At 31.8% G+C, this 25,564-nt stretch overlaps 1 protein-coding gene across 1 annotated transcript; it reads right to left on the bottom strand.

The window, feature by feature from the left end:
• Window positions 1-15,879: 15,879 nt before the first annotated feature.
• Window positions 15,880-19,749, bottom strand: LOC139510602 (uncharacterized). Its single transcript, XM_071297157.1, has 3 exons — window positions 19,465-19,749; window positions 18,637-18,780; window positions 15,880-16,156 (listed from the first exon to the last, which is right to left on the bottom strand). Exons 1-3 carry the CDS (start codon window positions 19,649-19,651, stop codon window positions 16,002-16,004), a joined length of 486 nt encoding a protein of 161 aa, XP_071153258.1. The 5' UTR covers window positions 19,652-19,749; the 3' UTR covers window positions 15,880-16,001.
• Window positions 19,750-25,564: the final 5,815 nt, after the last annotated feature.

Genomic DNA, 25,564 nt, shown 5'->3' on the forward strand with positions numbered 1-25,564 from the left:
TTCGTTCTAAAGTTTTAAGGTTTTATTTTAGTATGCATTAACAGTAATACTTTAAGTTAGTATAGACTAGCAGATTTTTATTCAGGTCTTAAAAAAAGATTGAAAGACCTAATTCCATTTTACTTGTAAATAAAATAGATATTGGATTATATAAATAATTCATTCAGTTTTCAGAAATCCTTAGAAAGTGCATAAAAATCAATCTATCTGCGTCAACAAAGAATCACCTAGTAAACACGATCAACTGAAATAAATATTTTGATTCACCTATAGCTACAGTAAAACAGTGATAAAAACGGATAATTCATCGCAATAGTCCATAAATAAACCATTCAAATGTTTTATTACCATAACGTTTCTAAATAGATACATCAAGCGATATTATTATAGGGTTTGAAAAAGGGGAGTTGAGTGTATATTTTCCAACTGTGAATGCATTGATTCCATTCGAAACGAAATAGGCTTAAAAACTTTAATGAACGGGTTTTTGCTGCAATGCATTTAACATGCTATGTTATTAAAATGAATGGTTAAACATACGTTGCAAAATCATTCACAATTGTTTGCAGTTTTTTTTTTTTATTATATTGCAAATGAAGTTCAACAGGTCTAAGCGTGAACACCGCATGTATCGTTATCACTTTTCATATTAACCTGTGTACACTTTTAACACTGTAATAGCTATAGTCTTTCACGCTGATGGAACATAAGAGAAACTGGCTATTTAACCGGTGTCAAATATTTTTTGCATACTAGTTTTCAGGACAGTAGCAAATACACAATATTTACAAAGTGTAGGTTTTGTAATGAATATCGATGGACAGCAATTAACTTAGAACTAAACGGAGATGTTGGATAATGAAGACAATTTGCGTTGTAATAGTACACCTATAGACACCTCAAATAGGTTTTTTGTTACGCACAGAGAACATGGTGACCCCTTTACACAATGCATCTTATTTTAACGTCTCCCTTCTGACCGGAAGTGGCTAAGAATTTATTCATCTCACATTATAACCAAACGGAAGACAAACTTTGCAACGGTAAACACTGACGTAAACATTAGATGGAAAGGCCCGATGAGATAAGCACATTAAATTAACAAAACGATAAAAAGACAGAACATCCTGTCTATGAGTAATGATAGTTATTGCAAGGTTGTAATTTCAGCGTACAGAGAGCATGGTTATCCTCCTACACGATGCATCGATTTAACGTTTCCATTCTGACCGAACGTGGTTACGTATTTATTCATCCCTTACAATTAAATTGACGGCCCATTTGGCAACGGAAAACACGTAAAATATAATTGGAAAGTGCTTTTTAGGCAAACAAACCAAAAAAAAAAAGATACAAGTACATTCATATCTATGATTACTGATAGTTACTACACGTTACTACAAGCTAGTAAAAAGTCCAGTCATAACAAATGAATAAACTTTGTGTCCAAACTTACCAATAATATAAACCAGTATGCATCCAAAAGAGTTATAAGAAGTCGCTGTATATTGGTTATACTGGTACCCAATTAAATTACTTATGGAGTATAGAACATCGTTTATAATGAAAGGTAAAAGGTCGGACATTTTAAGATAAATGATTTTAAAAGTATCTACCACGTATGTAGACCTTTTATGTGCGTGTTGTTTGTTTTGGTTTTTTTTTTTTGGGGGGGGGGGGTGTATTTTTTTATGCTGTGCTGCTCTCTCATTGACGAGTGAATTTACTCTATATGTTCTTTTATTCTTTAAGTGTTTATTCTATAAGTGTAAGTGCTGTTCGGTGTGAGCCAAGACTCCATGTTGAGGACCTTACTTTGACCTATATAATGGTTTAATTTTATAAATTATTACTTGGCTGGAGAGTTGTCTCATTGCACTCATACCACATCTTATATCTGTTATGTTCAAAATATGTTTTACTCTGCGAACTTTATGATATAAATGTAGGTTTTATTTTTATTTTTGAATCTTATAATATTAATCCATTAAAGAAAACAACTATAAGATATATCAAGTTGATTTATCCAAGCATAATAACACAGCTGCTGCAATTGCTAACATTGCTCCTATTATAGCAAAGGCAAAAGCGAAATGAAGATTTTCTGTTATCACATCTACTGATTTACCAGCAAATAAACACACTCCAATCAGGATAAGCACAGCTGGAACAAAGAAACAATGCAATTTATATGTATAATACAAACATTTCCATTATTATGTTCACGGTATAGCGGTAACTACACAATCATGTACATCATAAAAGTTGCTTTGTTTACCTCAAGTACTTATAAAGCTGTGTGTTAATAGAATTACAAACATGTACATATGTTTTGTTAAAGTTTGGGAATAACGTTAACGTACTATTGTTATCATCCCCTGTCCGCCCCCCCCCCCCCCCGCCCCACAATTTGACGTAAATTATCTTTCATATTTTAAAGTAACTAAAATGAGTTATGATACAGGTTGTGAATGCTGATCTGAAAAGAAAAAGAGCAAACGATTTTATAACTAAATTTGATAAATTATTCAATGTAAAAAAATATCAAATAGAGGTTTACGAGAGGCTAGTTAGGCATGAACACGGTGAAAGTATATTACTAGCCAAAACTCTTTCATTTTTTTCAATCAGGTGGTCATTGTTTTACTGGATTTAAGAGGATTGGCAGGGCAAATATGTAAATATATAGAAACTTCTGAAATATATTTCTAAATATCTTACAATGATCAGACTTCTATCTTTATTTTTATTGTAAAATATTCACTTAAGATCAACACGCAGTACATGTAACCCGACAATAACACACTCCTGTTAGTCTCATTAATGACTATATTTATTATTTATAGATCGATGTTTAATTATTTGTGCACCATATCAAAAGCTACTTCATTAAAAGTTCCAGGAATTATAAATGTGGAAAACGAGTATATTTTTAATTGTAGAAACATTCTTTTTTTAAATGGGTGCACAAAACATACTTTTGCAATAAATTAAATATTCAAATTTTAAATGACAACACACATAAGCTGTTTTTTTTTAAACTACCGATGCATTGATGGGTAAAATGATTTTAATACAAAACGAAAAAAAAACTTTATAGTTAAAGTTAGTAGTTTTATAGACTTATTAACATTATTTAAAATGCTTTATTGTATAATCTATAAAATAGGTAATCAGTAATGTCTGCTTTCTTACCTCCAACAACCAAACATCCTACGACGACCCATTTTAAGACAGATTTGTCTTTGACGACGAATAACTTGACGATAACTGTTACAAGGGCTGCCAGTAGACATAAAAACCCTAGAACCTCCATACCTTGAGCTGCCTCAACCCATGCTGTAATGATAGAAAACAACGTAGACCTATATTTATTGACGACTTGTTTCAAGGTTTGTGGTTGGTCTTTATCATTTCCATCCAACGGGACTGCATAACCTTTGGACATCATATGGCCCTAAATCTTGTCGATACCTTTGTTTTTTCGTTGCAAAATGTCATATTTTTCTCAAACTGCTTATTGTATTTTCATACTAAACATCTTAGTCATTAAAGCATTTGAACACTGGAAAATAATGTATTGTGGCGATTGTGAAATTCAAGCAATTTCGTTTGACTATATATAGCTAGAGGTTAAGAATAATATTATGTTCAAATGCTCTCATTTACACACCAGACTCAAGCTAGCGACCAATTCTATCGACCAATCAAGCTAGCGACCAATTCCATCGACCACTTAAGATAACACTGAGCATAAACACGTAACAGAACCATTTCGAGATACGTCTGAAAATAACAAAATGGCATTGTACTACAACGTTCTACTAATATTTAATACGTGATGTATCGCTTTTGATATTAATTTTGAATTCCAACAAATAAACATGAGTAGCGTGCTTGCTTGCTGGAGTCTAATAATCTAAATCAGTTATTCAGTTTTTGAAGAATTTACATTACATGGTATGATACATTAATTTCAAATCGAGATTTATGTTTTAACTAGATATACTGTTTCCAGATTGGATATCTAAAAAAAAAACCTTATGGTCCAAATACCTCATATGGTCCGGCCCGTTGATAATAAAACGAATATAATACTGATATGGTCCAATCATACGCGTACGGTCAGACCATATGAGTATACGCATATGGTCATGACCGCACGCATATGGTCCAAATATTGATATGATTCGGAACATATTCGTAAGTATTGTAAAACAGAATAAAAAAATCTAAGTACAGCCGTTCAAATGTCAACTTACGGTGAGATAAATAAAATGCTTAAGTGAACAAGGAACTAGAATAATCATGTAAGGGTTTCTTTATCCTCGGCATCAAGTTGTCAAATATCTAGTATTTCCTCAAAACCATATAGGTTTGAGGGGAGTGGTTCTCGAAACAGTATATAGGGTATAGTCCAAGGCACTTCAGATAATACTGAAAGCAGTAAAACAAATAAAAATATAATAAGAAAGAAAAAACAAAATTTATTCAATGCAACATTCATCATGTCAAAACATTTAAACTACGTTCAGCCAGAGACATTTTTTAAAATCTTTAATTCAACATTTATATACGACAGACATATTACATATTACTCAAAAATATCACAAGAATGTTTTAAGTATAATGACATAATTAATCAACACGAAAATTATAAAACTGAATGTTATGAATCCTTCGGTTTCTAGTACAACAATGTTGTTCTTTAAAAAGTGTTTCTCAAAAATATTTCTCATACGTCTTGCATCACACAAGTATTCATACAGAATAGTCATATAATGTTTTATACTGTATAAGGTCAACTTTACTGTTTAAACTCTTAAGTAAATTCCTTCTGTGAAGATACAACTTTTATTTTTTTTCTCGTTTGAACCTTTATTCAGACATTATGTAGCATGTTATTAATAAAGTGACCGATAAAGACAAAAGAGTAATAAGTTGTCTAACAGATAACATTTTATACATTATTCCTTATTCAATACATTCTTTTTAGATTAATTATTCTTAATTTTTTTTTATCAATTACACAATGCAATGTCAAGAAAAAATACTGATTTAATGACAAAAACTAATGTTGTGTGAATATTCTTTCTTATCTTCTCAAATGTAATCAGAGTAAGTTTCAAATATATCTCGTTGTTTTTGTGTATTTGGTTTTATTTTACCTTCAGTCAATCATTCAACTTAAATATTTATAACAATTTATTATTTATTACACAAAAAGATAAATCAACAATTGTTTTTATCTTTAAAAGATTAAAAGATACGTCTTTTATTTTTATCTTTATTACAATACGTCTGCAATCTGTCAGTTTTCAAATCAGTATTTAATAGATACCTCGAAATATTAAAAAAATGGTAAGCAAAAGTAAATAACATTACAAAATTATAACAAACGTCAAATGAAAAAAAGGAGCTGGAATGTCAGTCTTGTTCAATTATTAAATATCAATTAGAATGAATAAAATGAAAATATAATATGATAAGCAAATAAAAAAATAATCGAAAATGATTGATAACTGTAAAGGGAAACAATCTAGTCCTATTACATTTATAAAAATTACTATGTCGACCCGATCAAGAGAACATACAACAAAGTAGTACATTATATCAAACAAAATATACTTAGTTACTATATGCATATTTATAAATCTTTGTCAATAAGTATTATATTTAGTTCATTTTGGTATCAAATGAAAGCGTATTCACCATGTTCACTTAGGATCACTAATTAAGACCATGGTTGAATAATAATCAGAAAAAAATAATAAAAAACAGGGCATATTTTCCCCGTTGTATAGTTGGCTTAGTACCGCTTTTTTATTCTGGAATTTCTGGGAACCAGAAGACAGCAATACAAAGTTAGGAGTTTGGTTTCGCATTTTGGCCCCTGTGGATTTTTTATATATGAAAGTTGTTGTGCAATAAAATTCATTTTCAAACAGCTAACACCTAATTTAGCCTTCAAAGATGGTTAACAAAATCATCAATGTTATTTTCACTTTCCCACCCGGGCATTTTCATGAATAAAAGGGTCTGGGACAAGCTTTCAATCCCACTAGGTGTGGGTAAAAACTTTGCCGTAGGGAACTGTACAGAAAGAGTGAAAAAATGAGCCCATACCCATAACTGTATAGGTACATCAGACTGTACAGTTCCCTACGGCAAAGTTTTCTCCCACACCTAGTGGGATTAAAAGCTTGTCCCAGACCCTTTTATTCATGAAAATGTCCAGGTGGGAAAGTGCACCGGAAGCTGACAACCACATGCTCAATTTCTCATTTTGGTCTATTATGGGTGGTGGCAGCAGTTGCGTTACTCCCATCCCCCTACGGCAAAGTTATTGACCGCAGGTGGTTAGATTGAAAGCTATTATCCATATCTTCAACTCGTATCAATCCCTGGGTGGGAAAGTGCACCTGAAGACTTCACTGGCCATCCAAAGTCTGAGGTACCTATACAGTTATGGGTATGGGCTCATTTTTCAGTCTTTCTGTACAGTTCCCTACGGCAAAGTTTTTTCCCACACCTAGTGGGATTAAAAGCTTGTCCCAGACCCTTTTATTCATGAAAATGTCCAGGTGGGAAAGTGCACCGGAAGCTGACAACCACATACTCAATTTCTCATTTTGGTCTATTATGGGTGGTGGCAGCAGTTGCGTTACTCCCATCCCCCTACGGCAAAGTTATTGACCGCAGGTGGTTAGATTGAAAGCTATTATCCATATCTTCAACTCGTATCAATCCCTGGGTGGGAAAGTGCACCTGAAGACTTCACTGGCCATCCAAAGTCTGAGGTACCTATACAGTTATGGGTATGGGCTCATTTTTCAGTCTTTCTGTACAGTTCCCTACGGCAAAGTTTTTTCCCACACCTAGTGGGATTAAAAGCTTGTCCCAGACCCTTTTATTCATGAAAATGTCCAGGTGGGAAAGTGCACCGGAAGCTGACAACCACATACTCAATTTCTCATTTTGGTCTATTATGGGTGGTGGCAGCAGTTGCGTTACTCCCATCCCCCTACGGCAAAGTTATTGACCGCAGGTGGTTAGATTGAAAGCTATTATCCATATCTTCAACTCGTATCAATCCCTGGGTGGGAAAGTGCACCTGAAGACTTCACTGGCCATCCAAAGTCTGAGGTACCTATACAGTTATGGGTATGGGCTCATTTTTCAGTCTTTCTGTACAGTTCCCTACGGCAAAGTTTTTTCCCACACCTAGTGGGATTAAAAGCTTGTCCCAGACCCTTTTATTCATGAAAATGTCCAGGTGGGAAAGTGCACCGGAAGCTGACAACCACATACTCAATTTCTCATTTTGGTCTATTATGGGTGGTGGCAGCAGTTGCGTTACTCCCATCCCCCTACGGCAAAGTTATTGACCGCAGGTGGTTAGATTGAAAGCTATTATCCATATCTTCAACTCGTATCAATCCCTGGGTGGGAAAGTGCACCTGAAGACTTCACTGGCCATCCAAAGTCTGAGGTACCTATACAGTTATGGGTATGGGCTCATTTTTCAGTCTTTCTGTACTGTTCCCTACGGCAAAGTTTTTTCCCCACACGTGGCGATGTCGTTTCTTTCGTGTCCAACGTACATTCTTTCGGCAAGCCTCACAAGCTCCATACGGTAAAGTTCGCCACCGGACATGGCTCAAATGAAAGGTAATAAATCAGAGCAGGGCCCACTGAAATGATATTTTGGGGGTTAAAACCTTCTGGGAATTGAATCCCACCTACACTTTCTCAATAACATCCAAATATTAAAAAGAATTCCTTGGCTCTGACTCCAAATATGGACAATTTTAGGGGTCCTGAAATCTTTTGAAAACTTCCGATGTGCTATTTTTTAACCTTTTCTAATTGACCGGACCAAATCACTACTTTACTTTAAAATACATGACCCATTTGTTTTTACAGTGTGCTTTAATCCCCCTTACTTGCTATTTGAGGCATAAAACATGTAGAATACATTTTGAAGCGATATGAAAAAAATGGCAAGTAACACACTGTCCACACTAAGGACTATATTCGGACAACGAAAAATCAAAGGACGATAACTGTGTACCTGTGTACTCGGACCATTTGAGGATGCCGAATGTATAGAAAGCCAGTATATAGTAATTCTTTCGAACATAAGATGTTTCTTATTTCGTTTATTTGAAAGCTTATCCATTGTACTCAGGAACGAGTTTAAGTCAACTCACATTAAATAGTTATTCTATGCTACGCCTACAACAGTAAAGACCGTAATGTTATCTGATCTGTAGGTTTGTTCGTTCGTTCGTTTTTTCGTGTATCCATCCATTTATACTGTATTAGATTGAATCTTAGACGACATTGTAGTCAGATCAAGTTGAAACTAGGTACACATGTTTATTAAAATATGTTCTTTTTAAAATTATTTACGGTTCTCTGAATATAGAAAATAATTATGCGAGCAAATCATCATAGGCAAACACTGTTGTTTTTTTTTTTACTAATTCAATTCGTTTACTTTTTATTCTCATTTCTTATCCGTAAATTACTCGTATATAACTATTATGTGATCGGGGGATATACGATCCGTTTTTAATAGTTTATTTGCAATCCTTGATTTTTGTTTACCATCTCTGTTAAGAGTTTGGAAAACCGAGAAAACGTAAAGAAGACCTCAAAATATAGTATAAGCCCTTCTCTATAGAGTAAAATACGTAAAGGAGCGCACTTTCCATTCTATAAATACATATATAATAACATAAAGTATGTGTTTAAGTAGGGGAATAAAAATCGATGCAGACATTTATCAAGCAAACTAGTCAGTACATTAGGCTACAGACGACATTGGTGTTGTAGTGTCCCTTCTGACTTGATATGATGGATATCTCTAGTTATTTATAGGTTAAAAAGCAATATAAACCGTATTGGTAGCTATATTTTATTTTTAACAGAACGTTGTTTCATTATGTTGTTTTGTGGTTTTCTCTTATACCACATTATGATTCTTTGACAAGTTGATTCTCATTGTGTTCTTCAGTGGTCGCTAGAATTGGTCGCTAGCTTGATTGGTCGCTAGGATTGGTCGCTAGCTTGAGTCTGGTCATTTACACCACGTATTTTTATTGTTAAGGTTGTTTATCTAAGGAAAATCCCATTGGAAACGAACCTGTCTATGAAATCTATGGTTTTGTATATCTGCTACATCTACTCTTTTCTAACATTTCTGTGCAGTAAACTTATGTCATGTGAAGGAAATTTTAAACATTCCGAAAATTTCTTTCTAGTTAGTAGCCTACGGTAGCGTTTCTGTGAATTACAAATAACTAGATAGTCCTTTGATTAATATACCGTACGAAAGCCGTAATCAAATCATAAAATTAGGAAGCCAGATACATAAACCTTTTTTGGTATAAAAACTGAACAAAGCTCAACAGTCTCAAAAACCTGTTTAGTTTAAGTACACATAACATATTTCAAAGACTGAAAATTGATGGTCAATAATTATATAAGTATCAGTTAAATGATTGTATTGACTTCTAGATGTATGACACTGTCTTCTACAATCAGAGCTAATGTTCGACTAGCATCTGCACCAAACGAATGTACAATATGAATGTTCAATAATAATTTTAGCCCTATCTTGTGTTATGAGCTTGATGTCGTTTCCACATCTGTTTAATTCACTTAAACAACATATATTGAAATATAATGGTTTGAATAATTCATTCAATGAATCCAATATTTTACTTACTTTCTATATTGACATACGTGTTACAGTTGGTTTCAGATGATGACTGGCAGTTAAGCCATATTCCTCCGTAATAAGACGTCCCTGAAATCTTAAGATAGTACCAATATGGGGCAGCAAAACCAATTAAGTCGACAACAAATGCCACAATTGTCAAAATAAACGATACGAAAGAAAAAATAGGAATGCCTGCTATTTCCTTTGTTGACATTTTCGACGTTACAAAAATGAGTTTTTTTTAGTCGAGTCTATAATTTGAAAATATCCCGCTCGATTTATTCCACTTTTAAAAAAAGTGAAGTGACACTTTAATTCTGAAAAAAACTGTAGAAAAGATGATGTTGAAAAGCTCGTTTTATAGTTGGAACAAAATATTATTTTCTGTTGTTATTTACTCTCCATGTGCATCATAATCGCATTGTCATATTCATGTTTGTTAATTAGATTTCACTGTTGATACATCAGCTTTTAATATAATGTATTAATACATACATACATACATGCCATGTTAGATACGAAAGTGTTTGATGTGCATGTTTTTGTCAAAACCAAATGTACTGTAGTTATAGCAAATACTTAATTCAATAATTTGAATAAACGAAGTTTTGAAAAGGTATAAATTGCGCCACTCTGTTTTATTTTGATGGTATTAATTGCGCCAATAAATGAAATGAAATTGCGCCACATTTACCTGTACATATTTTTTACTTAATATATCATACCAAAAAATAAATTGTTTATAAGTAATAGAATATTTTTTCACGAGTCAAGAGTGTCTGATATACCATTCAAGAAAATAGAGTCTGATTGAGGAAAAACCGGTCATCATTGTTGAGGAACACAAAATTCCGTCAGGCATTTGTACAGAAATCTGGAGAAATAAGGTGGAGATGTAACAGTTAAGAAAAACTGGAGAAATAAGGTGGAGATGTACAGTTAAGTCGTGTTGTGCTAGGTTATCCACAGATGAATCGTGTACAATTATTTTGAATGGAGAATTAGATTATTATATGTCACGAAACAAAAGTCCAGAAATAAGAACGTCAAATTTTGAAAACTGCGTGCAAAAGAATTTTAGCAACCGATATGTTGCCAGAGCGACCTTTAAAAATAAAAAAAATCAGAGCTCTTCAAAATTGAAGAAGAAAATTGATGACTTTGTGTTGTGTAACGAGTCAGAAAGCGAGATAATTTTATTAGGATGATTATTTTATTGACGCAAATGATACCTTTAGTTTTGAAAATTAGGTGGCGCAAAAGAAGTATTGGCGCAAATGAGTTACTTTTTGGCGCAAAAAGATATCGCCCGAAAAAACTAAGAAAGGTTACAATAGACAAGTTGATTTGTACAGATATAATAATTAAAACACTGCATGCAGTTTTATCTTTTTTTCTGTTTGTGCTATATACATATATAGCTAGAATATAAAAAAAAAAAAAAAATTCTCATAATATTAAGGAGATATAACAGAATCTTTTTTCTTCTTCTTGGTTTTATGAGTTGCTTTACCAAATTATTAATATCTTAAAGCTCTCTCTCTCTCTCTCTCTCTCTCTCTCTCATATTTCCGGCAACGTTTTCAACACAAGTCGAGAGTTCGATGCGTATTTGTTTTTGTTTTTTTTAATTACTATTTGTTCACTTTTATGGCAATGCCAATAACTAGTTTCTTCTATCTTTTTTTGTTCATCTTAAATAATTTTGACAAATATAATATAATCATAACTTTTTTATTCCTTAAAATCTTTTTATTCAAAGTTTTGTTTACGCGTATCATTTTTTTTGTGAGTTTTTTGTGTACTCTTCAAGGCTTTTATCCCAGACTGTTCTTTGTATAATTTTAATAAAATTGAGAATGGAAATGAGAAATGTGTCAAAGCGACAAGAATGATTTTTTTCTATTTACTTTTGTATTTGTTAAAAGTTACGATGAATACGCATAAAATATAACACAGCACTTTAAAGCAAACATTAACAAAAGTGGACAAATACAAATAAACAAACAAAAATAAACTATTGCAGAATATCATTCTTCTTTCCAGATATGAGTAGGACTGTATAAATGCAAAGACTATCGGTTTTACAGGTTTCGTCCCTTGGTGGCAGTTGAGTGGAGATAACCTACTAGGTTGTAAAATATGAATCACTGTTTTAATTACTGCTCAGCATTTTTGTGTTCTATCATACCGCGTTCTTCGATCCTTTTGTAATTCTTTGATTTTATGTAGAGCATAATGATTGTTTAATATAACCATAGACTACTTATTGTGTAAAGCATTATACTATTTTCATTGAATATTATGATCAAGTGTTTCAAAGAATATTTTACGTATCTGTAGCCTTTTTTCTAGTTTTACGTTTATTGACGCTTTGTTTTTATTTATATGTATATTGTATTGATGGTCAATATAACAAAATCTTGCTGAACTAAGATTAATGACGTCATGACGTCACACATAACAACCACAGAGAAAGCGCCGCAACTACAGACTAAAAAAATGTCAAGTATATCACTAGATATTTCAAGAATTTTATGTTAATGCAGACGCTAAGAATACGAGAAAGCTAGTATAATGCTACAAGCTATGAAGCTGTTAAAAATATTGATATTTTCAATAACAATTTATAATTCTTGCAAAATACAATTCAAAAGTACACAGAAAGAATATTGAACGCCATTTTCCTAATAATTTAATTTTGGATGTAACGCGTCTTCTGATTGGCTGACGTTATTTTGTTATCAGACCATAGACATAATTTAGTCATGTGACCGTGACGTCATCAACGTTTTTTCAAGGTTTTCTACGGTTTGAAATGGAATTTAGAATTAGGATAACAACTTTCATAATTCGACCTGGATTTTTTTATATTAGTTTTCTCGTTTGAATTGTTTTACATTGTCTTATCGGGGCCTTTTATAGCTCACTGTGCGGTATTGGCTTTTATTTATTTATTTATTACATAGCTTTTATATAGCGCCTATCTAATAAACATAATACTCTAAGCGCTTAACATATCAAATTGAAGGAAAATATATATCACAATGCATACAATAATAGCAATTATATATATTTATTAACCTAAAATAAATACTTCGTGTATTGTATCAGAGATCCTTGTTTAATTCCTACAAGCAGGTAACACCTCCCGAAACGAAAGCTTATTTTTATAAGCTAGAGTTAGAGGAGGGGATAAGGTCTCTGCACAATGCTAGGCGGTGTTGTCGTAGAAGTTAGAAAAAAAGTACAGGTTCCAGCCCCGGCGCCGGGGAGGAAGTTACGAATCAAATCTACTCTTACATCGTTAGGTTGGTTTTCTAGGCACTTTATATATATGAACATAGGAATAAAACAAAAATTAATTAGAATAATGATGTAAATTAAGAGCATTGAAAGGGGAAATATATATCACAATGAATACCATAAAAACATATTAAATATAACAGTCAATCAAAAATTAAATAAAATAATGATGAACATTGAAGTATGTCCAGTGCACGATGTTTTGTCTATATTGTCAACTTCGCAATGTCAACTTTATAGTGTCGTTATTGTGTTAACATTGTATCCTATCTTCATGTTCTGTACCTTTGTTTTTACATTGTTCATATAGTATATTCCTGATGTTGACAATGTCGTGTCAACATCGTGTTCATGTTGTATATCGACCTATAACTTTTTGTTTACATCGTTGACATCGTATACATCGTGATGTTGACAATATCGTTTTTACATTGTCAACATTGTATAGATGCTTTGAACCAAGTCTTTACTTTTGTGTTTACATCGTTCACATCGTATACATCGTGATGTTGATAATATCGTTTTTTACATTGTCAACATTGTATAAATGTTGTGAACCAAGTCTCAATCTTTGTGTTTACATCGTTCACATCGTATACATCGTGATGTTAACAACATCGTTTTTATGTTCAATATAGAGTCCAAACCTTTCTGTTTACATCGTTCACATTGTATACATCGTGATGTTGACAATATCGTTTTTACATCGTCAACATCGTATAGATGTTGTGAACCAAGTCTTTACCTTTGTGTTTACATCATTCACATTGTATACATCGCAATGATGACAATATCGTGTCAGCATCGTGTTTATGTTGAATATAGAGTCCACACCTTTCTATTTACATCGTTCACATCGTATACATCGTGATGTTGACAATATCGTTTTTACATCGTCAACATCGTATAGGTGTTGTGAACCAAGTCTTTACCTTTGTGTTAACATCGTTCACATCGTATACATCGCAATGTTGACAATATCGTGTCAACATCGTGTTTATGTTGTATATCGACTCTATAACTTTATGTTTACATCGTTAACATCGTTTACATCGTGATGTTGATAATATCGTTTATACATCATTTACATCGTCAACATCGTATAAATAATGTGAACCAAGTCTATACCTTTGTATTTACATCGTTCACATTGTATACATTGTGATGTTGACAATATAAAAAAAAAAGTTTTTTTATTCATTTATATAATAATTATTCATTGAAGTTTGTCGATTACATGTATACAGTTTGCATTTTTATGTTTTTTTTTAAAATAAAATGTGATGTTATAGCTCTAATTTGACACAAAATAGTGTCAACATAGTTTATATGTCGATGTAAACTATGTAAACACAAAATCTTTTTAACATTGTATACATCACGACGTTTATGATGTCAACGATGTAAACAATATATGAGAGTTAAGACAATGTAAACGATGTTGACACAACATCATGTTAGTATTGTATACATCGCGATGTTAACGATGTCAACGATGTAAACAATATATAAGGGTTCAAACAATGTATACGTGTTAACATTGTATACATCGCGATGTTAACGATGTCAACGATGTAAACAATATATAAGGGTTCAAACAATGTAAACGATGTTGACACAACATCGTGTTAACATTGTATACATCGCGATGTTAACGATGTCAACGATGTAAACAATATATAAGGGTTCAAACAATGTATACAATGTTGACACAATATCGTGTTAACGTTGTAGATATTGTGATGTCTACAATATTGATTAATCATCGTGCACTGGACATGAATGAAGTATGTCCAGTGCACGATGTTTTGTCGATATTGTCAACATCGCAATGTCAACTTTATAGTTATATGAACATTATAAGTATTTACGTTCCCTGCGGTAGATACACAAGTAAAATCTATAAAAATTTGCATCAAAGGATTAATTCACTTAGCTAAGAGAAAATATAAGGTAGAAATTTAACCAGTAAGACAGAGAAAAAATAAATAAAATCTTTAAAACTAAAAATTTAAATAAACTTTAAAAATTAAAAGGCCCTATCACTTAAGCTTTTAGAATAATAAATAAATATCACAGTTCTTACACATCACAGTACGCCAGTCTAAAAATATGTGTCTTCAAACCTTTTTTAAAACGAGGAAGCGATTGTTAATTCCGTAAATGAATTGGTAGGTCATTCCACAATGTAGCTCCAGCTCGGTCGAATCGTCTTTCACCGTATGTTTTAGTGCGGACATCTCTTGGTTTCTTTATGAGTCCTTAATTTTCTGACCGAAGTGTTCTAATAGGAGCGTACGGTGTCATATAGTTGTTAATGTCTTGTCATTTTGGTCTTTTGTGGATAGTCGTCTCATTGGCAGTCATACCACATCTTCTTTTTTTATATTGGTACAGATATTTTTTTATGTATAAAATGGTTGATTAAACATGGTTTTACAGCTAGCTAAACCTCTCACTTGTATAATAGTCGCACCAAATTTGATCATATTGACAAAGATGTGTGAACATAGCAAACAGACATAATAGGTATAAAGGTCAAAAATAGGGGAACAGCAGTCAACATTGTATTATAATATTAATTATTATAAAAAAAACACACATGTCACAAAAAGATAAAACCACAAAAAGGCACATAGAAAAAGCACATTAGCAAAAACGAAAAACAAGAATACAAAGATATTGCTTGTTTTAAAATTACTTCTATTAATGTTGTAAAATGTATTTTTTTATTTTTTAATAGTTTAGTTATATATAGCGAGGCAAACAATTATACACAGCTGCTGGGCCTTGCAAATAAAGTTAGTTAAAGATATAACTCATTTGTTTTAATTGGGAGTTAAAGATATAACTCATTTGTTTTAATTGGTCTTAATACTTTATATTAATCTTGATATAAACACATTTTTTTAGCCAAAGTGAACATCATCTTAATAGAACTGAACTGACTCTCATTATAATAACACTAGTCTGCTGTCTTATCCATGAACAATAAAACGGCGGCAATTATTGCTAGGATTGCTGCTATGATGACAAATGCAAACGCAAAATGGATATTTTCCTTCCATTCTTTTTCCGCTTCTCCGCCATAAATACAAACGCCTATCAGAATGAATATAGCTGAAATAAAAAGATAATTAACAGATATTGATATGAATGAACAAATGATATGTTTAATTCTATAACACAAGAATTCGATAGATAAAAAAAGACCATTAAAAATTTCCTTTGAAGTTATCAGAGGTCTTAGGTGTTAAAACGAGACTGAGTCTGAATCCGAGAAGCACACTTGTTTTTTGCATTCTTCTTACGCTTTTCCCGCTTAAGAAGTGATTTGTATGGAGGTAGAAGTTGTTAAAGTCAGTTTTCTGCTAATGCAGATTATATGCCCTTACTCCGTTTTCTAGATTATTGTATAAAAAAGTAAAATAACATATTTAAACAAATGTATATGCACGACTATTTTTTTATTAGCTGAAGCTATAAAAGGATTAAGTTTGTGAAGGGTTAAAATTTACCATAATTAGGCCTAATTACTACGTCAAATTCAAAATAGTTGTGATATTACTGTTTAAACAAAAGAACTTCATTTTGGTACATCACATCACATAAAAAATAACGCAGTATTGACTCCTTAAGTCTGCCTTATTTGTGTAATTGAGTTTTTAAATTGGTCATACTTTCAATAATTCTTTCATAATTTATCATAATTCACTTTGGCCGCCACCCATGATCCACAAAATAGTATGTTCTGTCAAAGGATTTGATATCATCATTGACAATTTTTGGTTTGAGATGATTTCGAATCTTAGATTGCGACCAATGACTTTCTCAAGATTTTAGGTTCAATCCAAAACAATGCACAAAATCATGATCGTTTTTTGACAATATATCCAAAATGTGCTTGTATTTAAGCCAGGAATGTACTTTTATGAAGATAATTATTTTTTACAGTACGGATCTATTAATATATATATATATATATATATATATATATATATATATATATATATATATATATATATATATATATATAAACCAATTTATGGCCATTTTGAAATTTTAGAATAAAGTTGAAATTCAAGGACATGTTTGGCCTTTGACGTAGAAAGGGAATGATTTCTTGGTCAACAGTCGTTTAAAGGTACATATATGCAAAAACTGCATTCATTCGTAGATAAATGATAGACTGTATTTGTATGTATTGTTATATATAGGATAAAGTGTAGTACAAGGTAAACAAATCATGTCAGATAACATTAAATTACTATTCTCTCAATAAAATCATTTAGCTTTAATTTCTTGATAAAGTTGAAAATACTTTTATAAACAGATAGAACACATTTTTGGTATTCAATAGGGTGTAACCTAGAGCAATGCACTCCAAAACTAATAAAAGTTCGATAAATTTTTTATACACTAAAAGCTGGTGAGTGATTTGGTCCAGCAAATACATCAAAAGAAATTCTGAAATCTTTCCATACTTGGTTACATTTGATTTTATCAACTATAGATTGTATACATAATCACGTTGTTGTTTATATAGGCTATGAATTTCAAAGTAGTAAGATTTCAGGAGTTCTATCAAAAAGTAACCTGCCAAATTATTATCGCAGAAGTCGCTTGAAACCAATAATAACAGCAACTGGTTCCTAATTAATCAGAATGAATATTATATAAATAGACAATAATAGTGCATTGACTTGACATATCAACGATATAAGGATGAGGCTTAGAAACGGTGAAACGCGAGGCTGTGATATGTCAACTCAATGCACTGTTATTGACTTTATACTGCAATCTAAAAAAATATTTTCAATTGATGTTTAATGCGTTAAGGTTATTTATTTGATTTAAATATTGGGGGCAATACCCTTTAAAAAGGCCTCACATCATGCTCGCGGGAAATATACAACACAATGAAATTTACATTTACCTATTGAAACCAACCCTCGATGGTGATCGAAATCGTTTAAGTGTGGACTTAAATATCAACCATAAGCATAAAACATAATGATTTATAGGTTGCAAAAAAAAATATTAACAAATTAAATTTGTTTTTCCTATTATTGCAAAAGAAACAATATTGAGTCGTTCCACGCATCGTTGTATGCATTTGAAACAAGAGCAGGTTGAAGAGGTCGTATGAATAATTCAATATTATTTCGGCAATTTCTATTTAAATATTCATGAGGAAAAGTGATATGGGGTCAGTGACTGTATATGACATAGAAATATACAGTCAACGCATTTTGACTGCACAAATAGAACGAGTGCAGTATAAAAACTAATATATAGTAATCAAATTTCGCTGCAAATTGCCATTTTCCTATCCAAACAATAGTGACAAATTACACTAATACAACATTCGAGTATACATGTATCGTCTATTGGTATGATGGTTATTTATTAGTAAACTTGTAAAATATGATTTATTTTGATGTACTTTTCGCAATATGCAATAAATATACACTTTGTGGGAAAACACAGCAAATTGTAAAATTACATGCAATTATCGCGGCGTAACGAAATCGAGTTTACTGCATTCATAGTTTATTTGTGCGTATTTACAAAGAAAATATAAGTGTTTCTATTCTTACCTGCACCAACTAAGGATCCCATGACAACCAATTTCAGCATCTGTTTGTCCTTCATAACAAATAACTTTAGTATCAATACCACAAGTGCAACAAGTAGACAAATAAAACCAAGAACCTCCATAGCTTGGACTGCTTCTTGCCATGCTGAAAATCATTGCAAAATTGTAAACTGTTAAGAAGTTATGTTAAAAACCCATCAAAGAAACAAGGCTTATAATGTAGTTATTCAGACGCAAGTTTTATCTTCACCAAAAGCTTATATATAGCCTCGCCAGTAACGCATGAGAGTAAAAAAAGTTGGAAGGCAAAGTATTGTTTGCAGTTCATGAGCACTGAAAACAAAATTTTCTAAAAGTTTGTGCGAAACATAAAAAGAAAATTCTCTAAACATATGGTTCTTAACATGATGTCGCCAATAACGAGGTTAATTTTATAGAGTTCGACCATCATGCGAAAACTATAGAATATGTTTAAATAATTACTTCCTATGATCTAAATATTCAAACTGTTTGAGTTGTATTTTTTTTAACTTTATCCAAACTATTGTTTGTTCAATTTTTCTTCATATGTAGCTCTCTCCGCACAACACACCTTCCGTTTTGATTAACAAATAGGTTTAGGGGTTTCCAATAGTAAAAATGTTGCTACCTTCTCCCACATCGAAGTAATGGTGTTTTGTCATTAATAGTTAAAACATTTACATTGTACGTTTACAAAATCAGAATGTTCTTTCTCCACATTGTGTGCTTGTTTCAACCAGTAATATTTAAAACACTCAATATCAACTGTATTCTTGAGGCTTATTGTGTCTATTTGCAATGTACTTACATTTTTGGTTTTCAATGTTGATACATTCTGGAATGCATATCTTCCATAGTCCTGCCTTAGTTGCTATACCGGCCACTTTCCTGTAATACCAATATGGTGTTGCAAAACCCACAATGTCGATGATAAAAGCAACGATTGTTAAAATTAGGGATATGAAAGAAAAGAGTGGAATTCCAGCTACTTCCATATTTGTATTCTAAATTAATCTTCGTCTCCGCTAATTACGGGATTCTCAATAGAATGCTGGTGTTAGATTGCTTCTTTTCCTTTCAAACAAATGGCATATAAAACAACCTGACAGGTTAAATTTTTTAAAGATATGAATTTGTTTACTGTAACTATGTACAATTAAAAAAAACATATTATAAAATTATATTTTTTAGGCAATTTTTTTGTATTTTTGTATAAAGAAAGCATTGAATAAACTACATTATATGTTTGTATTTACATTGGAAGAATCTATACTCGTCATTGTGATAACTGAAGAAATTGTCTATATCAAGTATTAACATATTTCGTTCAATACCATTTCCGCCACACCTCTTCTTTGACTTAGAAATAAATCGACATCAATACGCCTTTGTTGTATGTTGCGAAAGTGGGACAAACTTATTTCAACAGTTTAAAACCAATAAAAGATGTTTTGATAAGTTGTAAAATGAAATGTTTGTTTGAAAGTCATTTGCAAGAATAATTGTTTTAAATAAGACGATATTACGACGATTTTCGAATTCGTGCACGTTTTATTATCTTCCATTGTCACAATACCTATGTTAGTACGTCACAAAAAGAACCGATTGTGCTTTGGTCAGCCGTTGTTACTCATTTATTAAAACGACTCGAGGTTGAGAGTGTCCTTTACCTTTTCTTTAGACGACTTTTCAATTCTCGCATTTTCCCGTAAATTTCCTATGTCGCAACGCTTATGTTACTACATCACAGTAAGAATTTTAGTATTTGTATATGGTGTAGCATATATATTTCATGATAGTTTAGAATTTCATAGTCCTCCATAGTTCTTGAAGGTCCGTCCGACTTACCCGTCTTATTTCTTTGTTTTGGGGTCGTTTAATATGCAAATTACACTTTATACAGAGTTATGAATTTAATTAGAACTATAATAATTAAAGATGATTATTCACTTAAGATAAAAAAAAAATGCCATTTTGTTTTAACATGTATGAGCAAGATTTAACATTGTCAATATGTGCAATAATTATCATATTGTAGTTAGTTTATGTGCGTGTTGCATTGTCGTTTGCTTTTTTGTTGTACTTCAGTGTTATGTTGTTTCGTTGTTTTTTTCTTATAGTTGATGTGTTCCCTCGGTTTTATTTTTTATACCGGATTTGTTTTCTCTCAATTGATTTTTGACTTTCGAATAGCGGTATACTATAATTGCCTTTATTTGCCTTTAAAGGACATCACTGATATATTATTAGTAAACGACTGTTACTCATTCGTTTTAATCATTTCATTCCTCGCACAACAAACAGGAATATCCCTTTTTGATTAGCCGTACGAATTTGCATAATTATCACAAATCAGACTGACCTAAATGGTCTACCGTTAGCTTTAAAGTATATACAAATCAGTTGAGCTCCGCTGACTTATTACGGATCATAACATAACGAGCATAGTCGAGGTCGGTGTGAAAAAAGGCGTAAGATCGAATTAAGTTAAGCTCCACATTGAACACTGAAAAAAAATGAGCACGACATCATTTCCTTCGTTTCTACATATGATACTTATACAAACGTAAATGATGGAAAACAAAACTGGGTTTCATGAAAAGCGAGACTACGAAAGTAAGTAAGTATTCAAGAGTTTTCGATTATTCATAGTAAGGTAATCTACAACAATTTCTAAAAACTTAAAATTTCCGGAAAAAAATACACATGAGGAGACCCAAGGATTGTGACATTTGTAGTAGAGGTAAATAAATAACCTCCAATTTCGCGAATATTACGCATGTCCAAATTTAGATTGAATAAGAATTGATATAAAGCTTAATGTCTGTATGTACATTTTGAAGCTTCTTGTTAAAAGTAGAATAACAAAAATACCAAATTCCGAGAAAAACTCAAAAGCCCCTTATTATATGGCAAAATCATAAGCTCAACCCCATCAAACGAATGTATAATAATTGTAACATTCTCGACTTGTTACAGGCATTTTCCTTTGAAGAAATGGTTGTTTAACCCTGGTTTTGTAGCAACCTAATTTAAACCTTTCACTTTTATTGAAGACCCATACAATTCCATTATATTGACAACTATATGTGAACAAAACAAACAAAACAATAGGTAAAAATGTCAAAAATAAACATTGTGTTATAATCCCAATTAATATGAAATAAAATCATTGCATATCTGTCAACAAAGAAACACAAAAAGGTATAAAGACAGAGCACATTAGTTAAAATGAACTACAATAATACAAGTTAACATAGGACAATAACACAGTGACGGATGCAAAAGTGCCGAGCCCCGTCACGTGGATATTTCCAATAATATACTAAACAGTAAAAGTGATATTTTCAATGAAAGTATAAAGAATATAATAACACTTTATTACGATGATAAACATTATTAAGATCGTGAAAAGAGTCGTACATATAGCTTCTTGTTATTAAGATACGTAAGTCGAAAGACAATAGTGCAAAAAAACACGTATGTATACACAGAGTGTTCTACTGGTTTGTTAGGAACTATACGTTCTAATCCTTACTCCTTTACCATAATTTGAAATATTTAATCGTGTCGAGTCTTACATGGGTGTAAATAGTGCCGACATGGTCATTGCTCGATAGTTTAATACTTAAAAGATTAAACAAATTTAGTTTAGGGCATCATATGCACATTCATATTGAAACATTACATTCATAAAAATTTTCGGAACAGCTGTGTATTTGTAAAGATTGCTATACTCTATTGTAGCTCTAAACCAAAAAACTGAAAATTTTAAAAAAGTATAGAAATTTGAACATAAAACTCCAAATAACACCAAATAAAATTATTAAAAAATGAATATGAGACGACTTAAGTATGCAAATGCATGAAATATATAATCACAATAACTGCTTCTATTGAGTCATATCATTATAAAGTTTTGATTTATAACGTGATAAATTATATGGTTCTTCGTCTTATGATATTTTAATGGTATCGCATTGTGGTGGCTACGATCTGTCATTACTTAAATGTTAATCTTAGACTTGCTGCTGTGATCCTTGCAAAATACAATTTTTATGTATCAAAATCGAATTAAGAACTTGTTGAAACAGTTCAAATGGTAAACACTATAATGATGTTTTATATATACTTGTGATGTATTCTCGTTTTTTATCTTTTATAAAGGCGAATAATAATAACGATTTTAACAATGATATATGGGTATGAGAGTAAATCGAATAAAATGTAAAATATGAAGGTAGTAAATATGTACCATATCATTTGTAATATACCTTTATGAACGAGCCTGTCTCAAGTCATGAGTTTGTATAAAAATTAGAAGATTATGTACGATTGCCAAAGAGACAGCTCTCCTCCAGTAATCAATTGACGCAAAAGGCAACAGATGTAGTCCAGAATTTGCCGTTTGTAGCTGTTTGTAATATTGCTTTCAGTTTTCTCTTTTAAGTTAACTGAATGACTGCTATTTTGGTTCCTTCTAAAAATGAAAGCTTTCTCTACGTTTTTGGTTTTGACTAACAGTCGAAGGTATTATACTGTACAAAAATTGTAACGTTTAATCATTGAAGTGCATGTCCTGATAGTTTTCTCATTGGCAGTTATAACAGCCCATTAAAATATATTAATCCAAGTAAAAGCAAAATAAATGTGAATCGGTTTCAATAAAAATCGTATGAATTCCTCACAGAGCGTGAGACTTGTCAATGTAACGGGCATATGTTGACAAGTTTGATTCACAATCAGAAGATTCTAAAATTCTTTTCATAATAATGTTTCAAATTTTAGCCAGGTGCATGAAAAACTTGAATTTTTTTTAGTCGAACAAGAACAGACCGTGAAATCTATAAAGTTTCCATTACATTGAAAGAAAAAGACAACGTAACAACCAAACAATTTTTAATTGCGATCACCGGGTCTGCATTTACATGAGCTACACTACGGTTGCCATATGTGGAGCAGGTTCTGGTTACCTTTCCGGAGCGGGGTTGGTGTTGCTCAGTCTTTGGTTTCTAAGAGTGTGTTTGTGTATTGGTGTTTGTCTGGGGTTTTTTTTGTTGATTTTAGTTATCGCGTTGACAGTTATGAGTTTTAATGTCACTTTGGACTCACTGCCTTAATACCAAATTAAATAAATGGTGCAGCTTACCAGCAATCGTGTGACCATTAACCTTAACAAGAAAAAACACCCATGCTTTGATAAATAGGGTTAAAATAGTCTTCTAACAGCAGTGAGGTCAACATAGTTTGGTTTATACTACCTCTACAACCGGGTGTTGCTAAACGGCTGAAACGGAATACGGAACGGAAACGGAAAACGGAAACTGAAAGAATTGACATCGTTTCTTTTTGGTATCTCATCTTCATAGGCTTGTTTCATAAAGTATAACATATGTTTTCAAGAAAGAAAAACAGAGGAATAAATAAAAAATAAAAGATTTTAGAGCATAAGGTAATAAAGTATTGAAATAATTAGCAGGACATATCATAATGAGACTATGATTTTGAAATCCAAGATCCAAGGCTAGATCATGTATACGTCGTTTATGTGAGTCAGTAATCGGTTCGACTTTTCTTATTGAAAAAAGTTGAATAAATGTCAATAAGATAGTAACCCAACAGCACAAAAATAAATATACATATGTCCAAAAAAGATGGACATTGGCCTCGATTCTATAGATAGGCTATGAAGTAATACATTTTGGGGGAAATGTTTTTCATCGATTTTTTCTTTTGTTTCATTTTTAATTGTCTTGAATTTTGATGTGGTGTATCTTGTTGCGTTGTTATGCAATAGTTATTTTCGTTGTAACTTTTCGTGTATAATGGAAAGAAAACTATAAAGAAACCTAATGGGACAATGATTTTATGGACAACAACCGATAAGGAAACCCGGAAACTATAATATAACCTTTATTTTTATATAGAAAATAATTAAATTGAAAAAATCACTTACTTTACAAAACTTTCTCACCCGATTACAATATTGAAGTACGCTGTTTGGTGTTAACGTTTGAAAAGAAAGTATGCATCTCCTAGAACTTAAAACCAATTAAATACGAATTGATGTGAAACAAGTTGAGGAAAATTAGTAGCCTACATGGATATACGATTTGCACAGTTTCCTTACCAAGATAGTCGTAGTCATGTCCTAGGCCTTTCAAAATCAAAATGTCTACACTCAGTCTGCTTTAAATATCATACCGCTTAATTCTTCACTGAAAAATCAGTCCCTCTCAAGAAGCAAATTGATTATTTTTTTTTCATTTTTACAATGGAAAAAAGTCTCTCATCCAGTATGATGTTTTACTATTATTTGAAATATTAAAAGATAGGCGAAATTACCACAGGGACGTTCAAACTCACAAGTCGACAATAAACTGACAACGCCATGACTAAAAACACAAAAAAGACCAAAAAGACAAACAATTATAGTACACAAAACACAACATATAAACTAAAGGTGATGACAGCACAAAGTTGCAACTGCTATATTTACGAAAAGCATTGGTGATATTATAATAATCCAGCCGGTTACGCATTATGTTGGAGCATACTATATGTTATAGCATCTTAGAGAGAATGAGTAGCACAAATGTACGAACGCTGTTGTCCATAATGATTCATCAGGTATTCAGCTGGTATTGATGATTGTTGTAAATTAGCGAATAATGATAAAACTTTTAGCTGCTAATTCATTATATATGTTTTAGACATTCTATGGCTTATTTCTTTTGGCCTTCATACTTTTGATATATTGAGTCCATATTCTATTTTTTTTCTCTCGTCCTATTTTTAAATTGATTATGTCTTTTCATTTTGGAATTAACGGTTAATTTAGTGGTACATATTTAGTTGATGTCTTCTTAGTTAATGTAATTATATAAATTGAATTGTTCATTCAGTGT

The sequence above is a fragment of the Mytilus edulis genome, chromosome 2 (assembly GCF_963676685.1).
Source record: "Mytilus edulis chromosome 2, xbMytEdul2.2, whole genome shotgun sequence".
NCBI classification, from domain to species: Eukaryota; Metazoa; Mollusca; class Bivalvia; order Mytilida; family Mytilidae; genus Mytilus; species Mytilus edulis.

Coding starts and splice junctions, on each gene's coding strand:
- LOC139510602 (XM_071297157.1), bottom strand. CDS start 19,651: ATGGAAGTAGCTGGAATTCCACTCTTTTCTTTCATATCCCTAATTTTA. Junction 18,781..19,464: donor CAACATTGAAAACCAAAAAT/GTAAGTACATTG, acceptor AATGATTTTCAG/CATGGCAAGAAGCAGTCCAA. Junction 16,157..18,636: donor GGGATCCTTAGTTGGTGCAG/GTAAGAATAGAA, acceptor TTTTTATTTCAG/CTATATTCATTCTGATAGGC.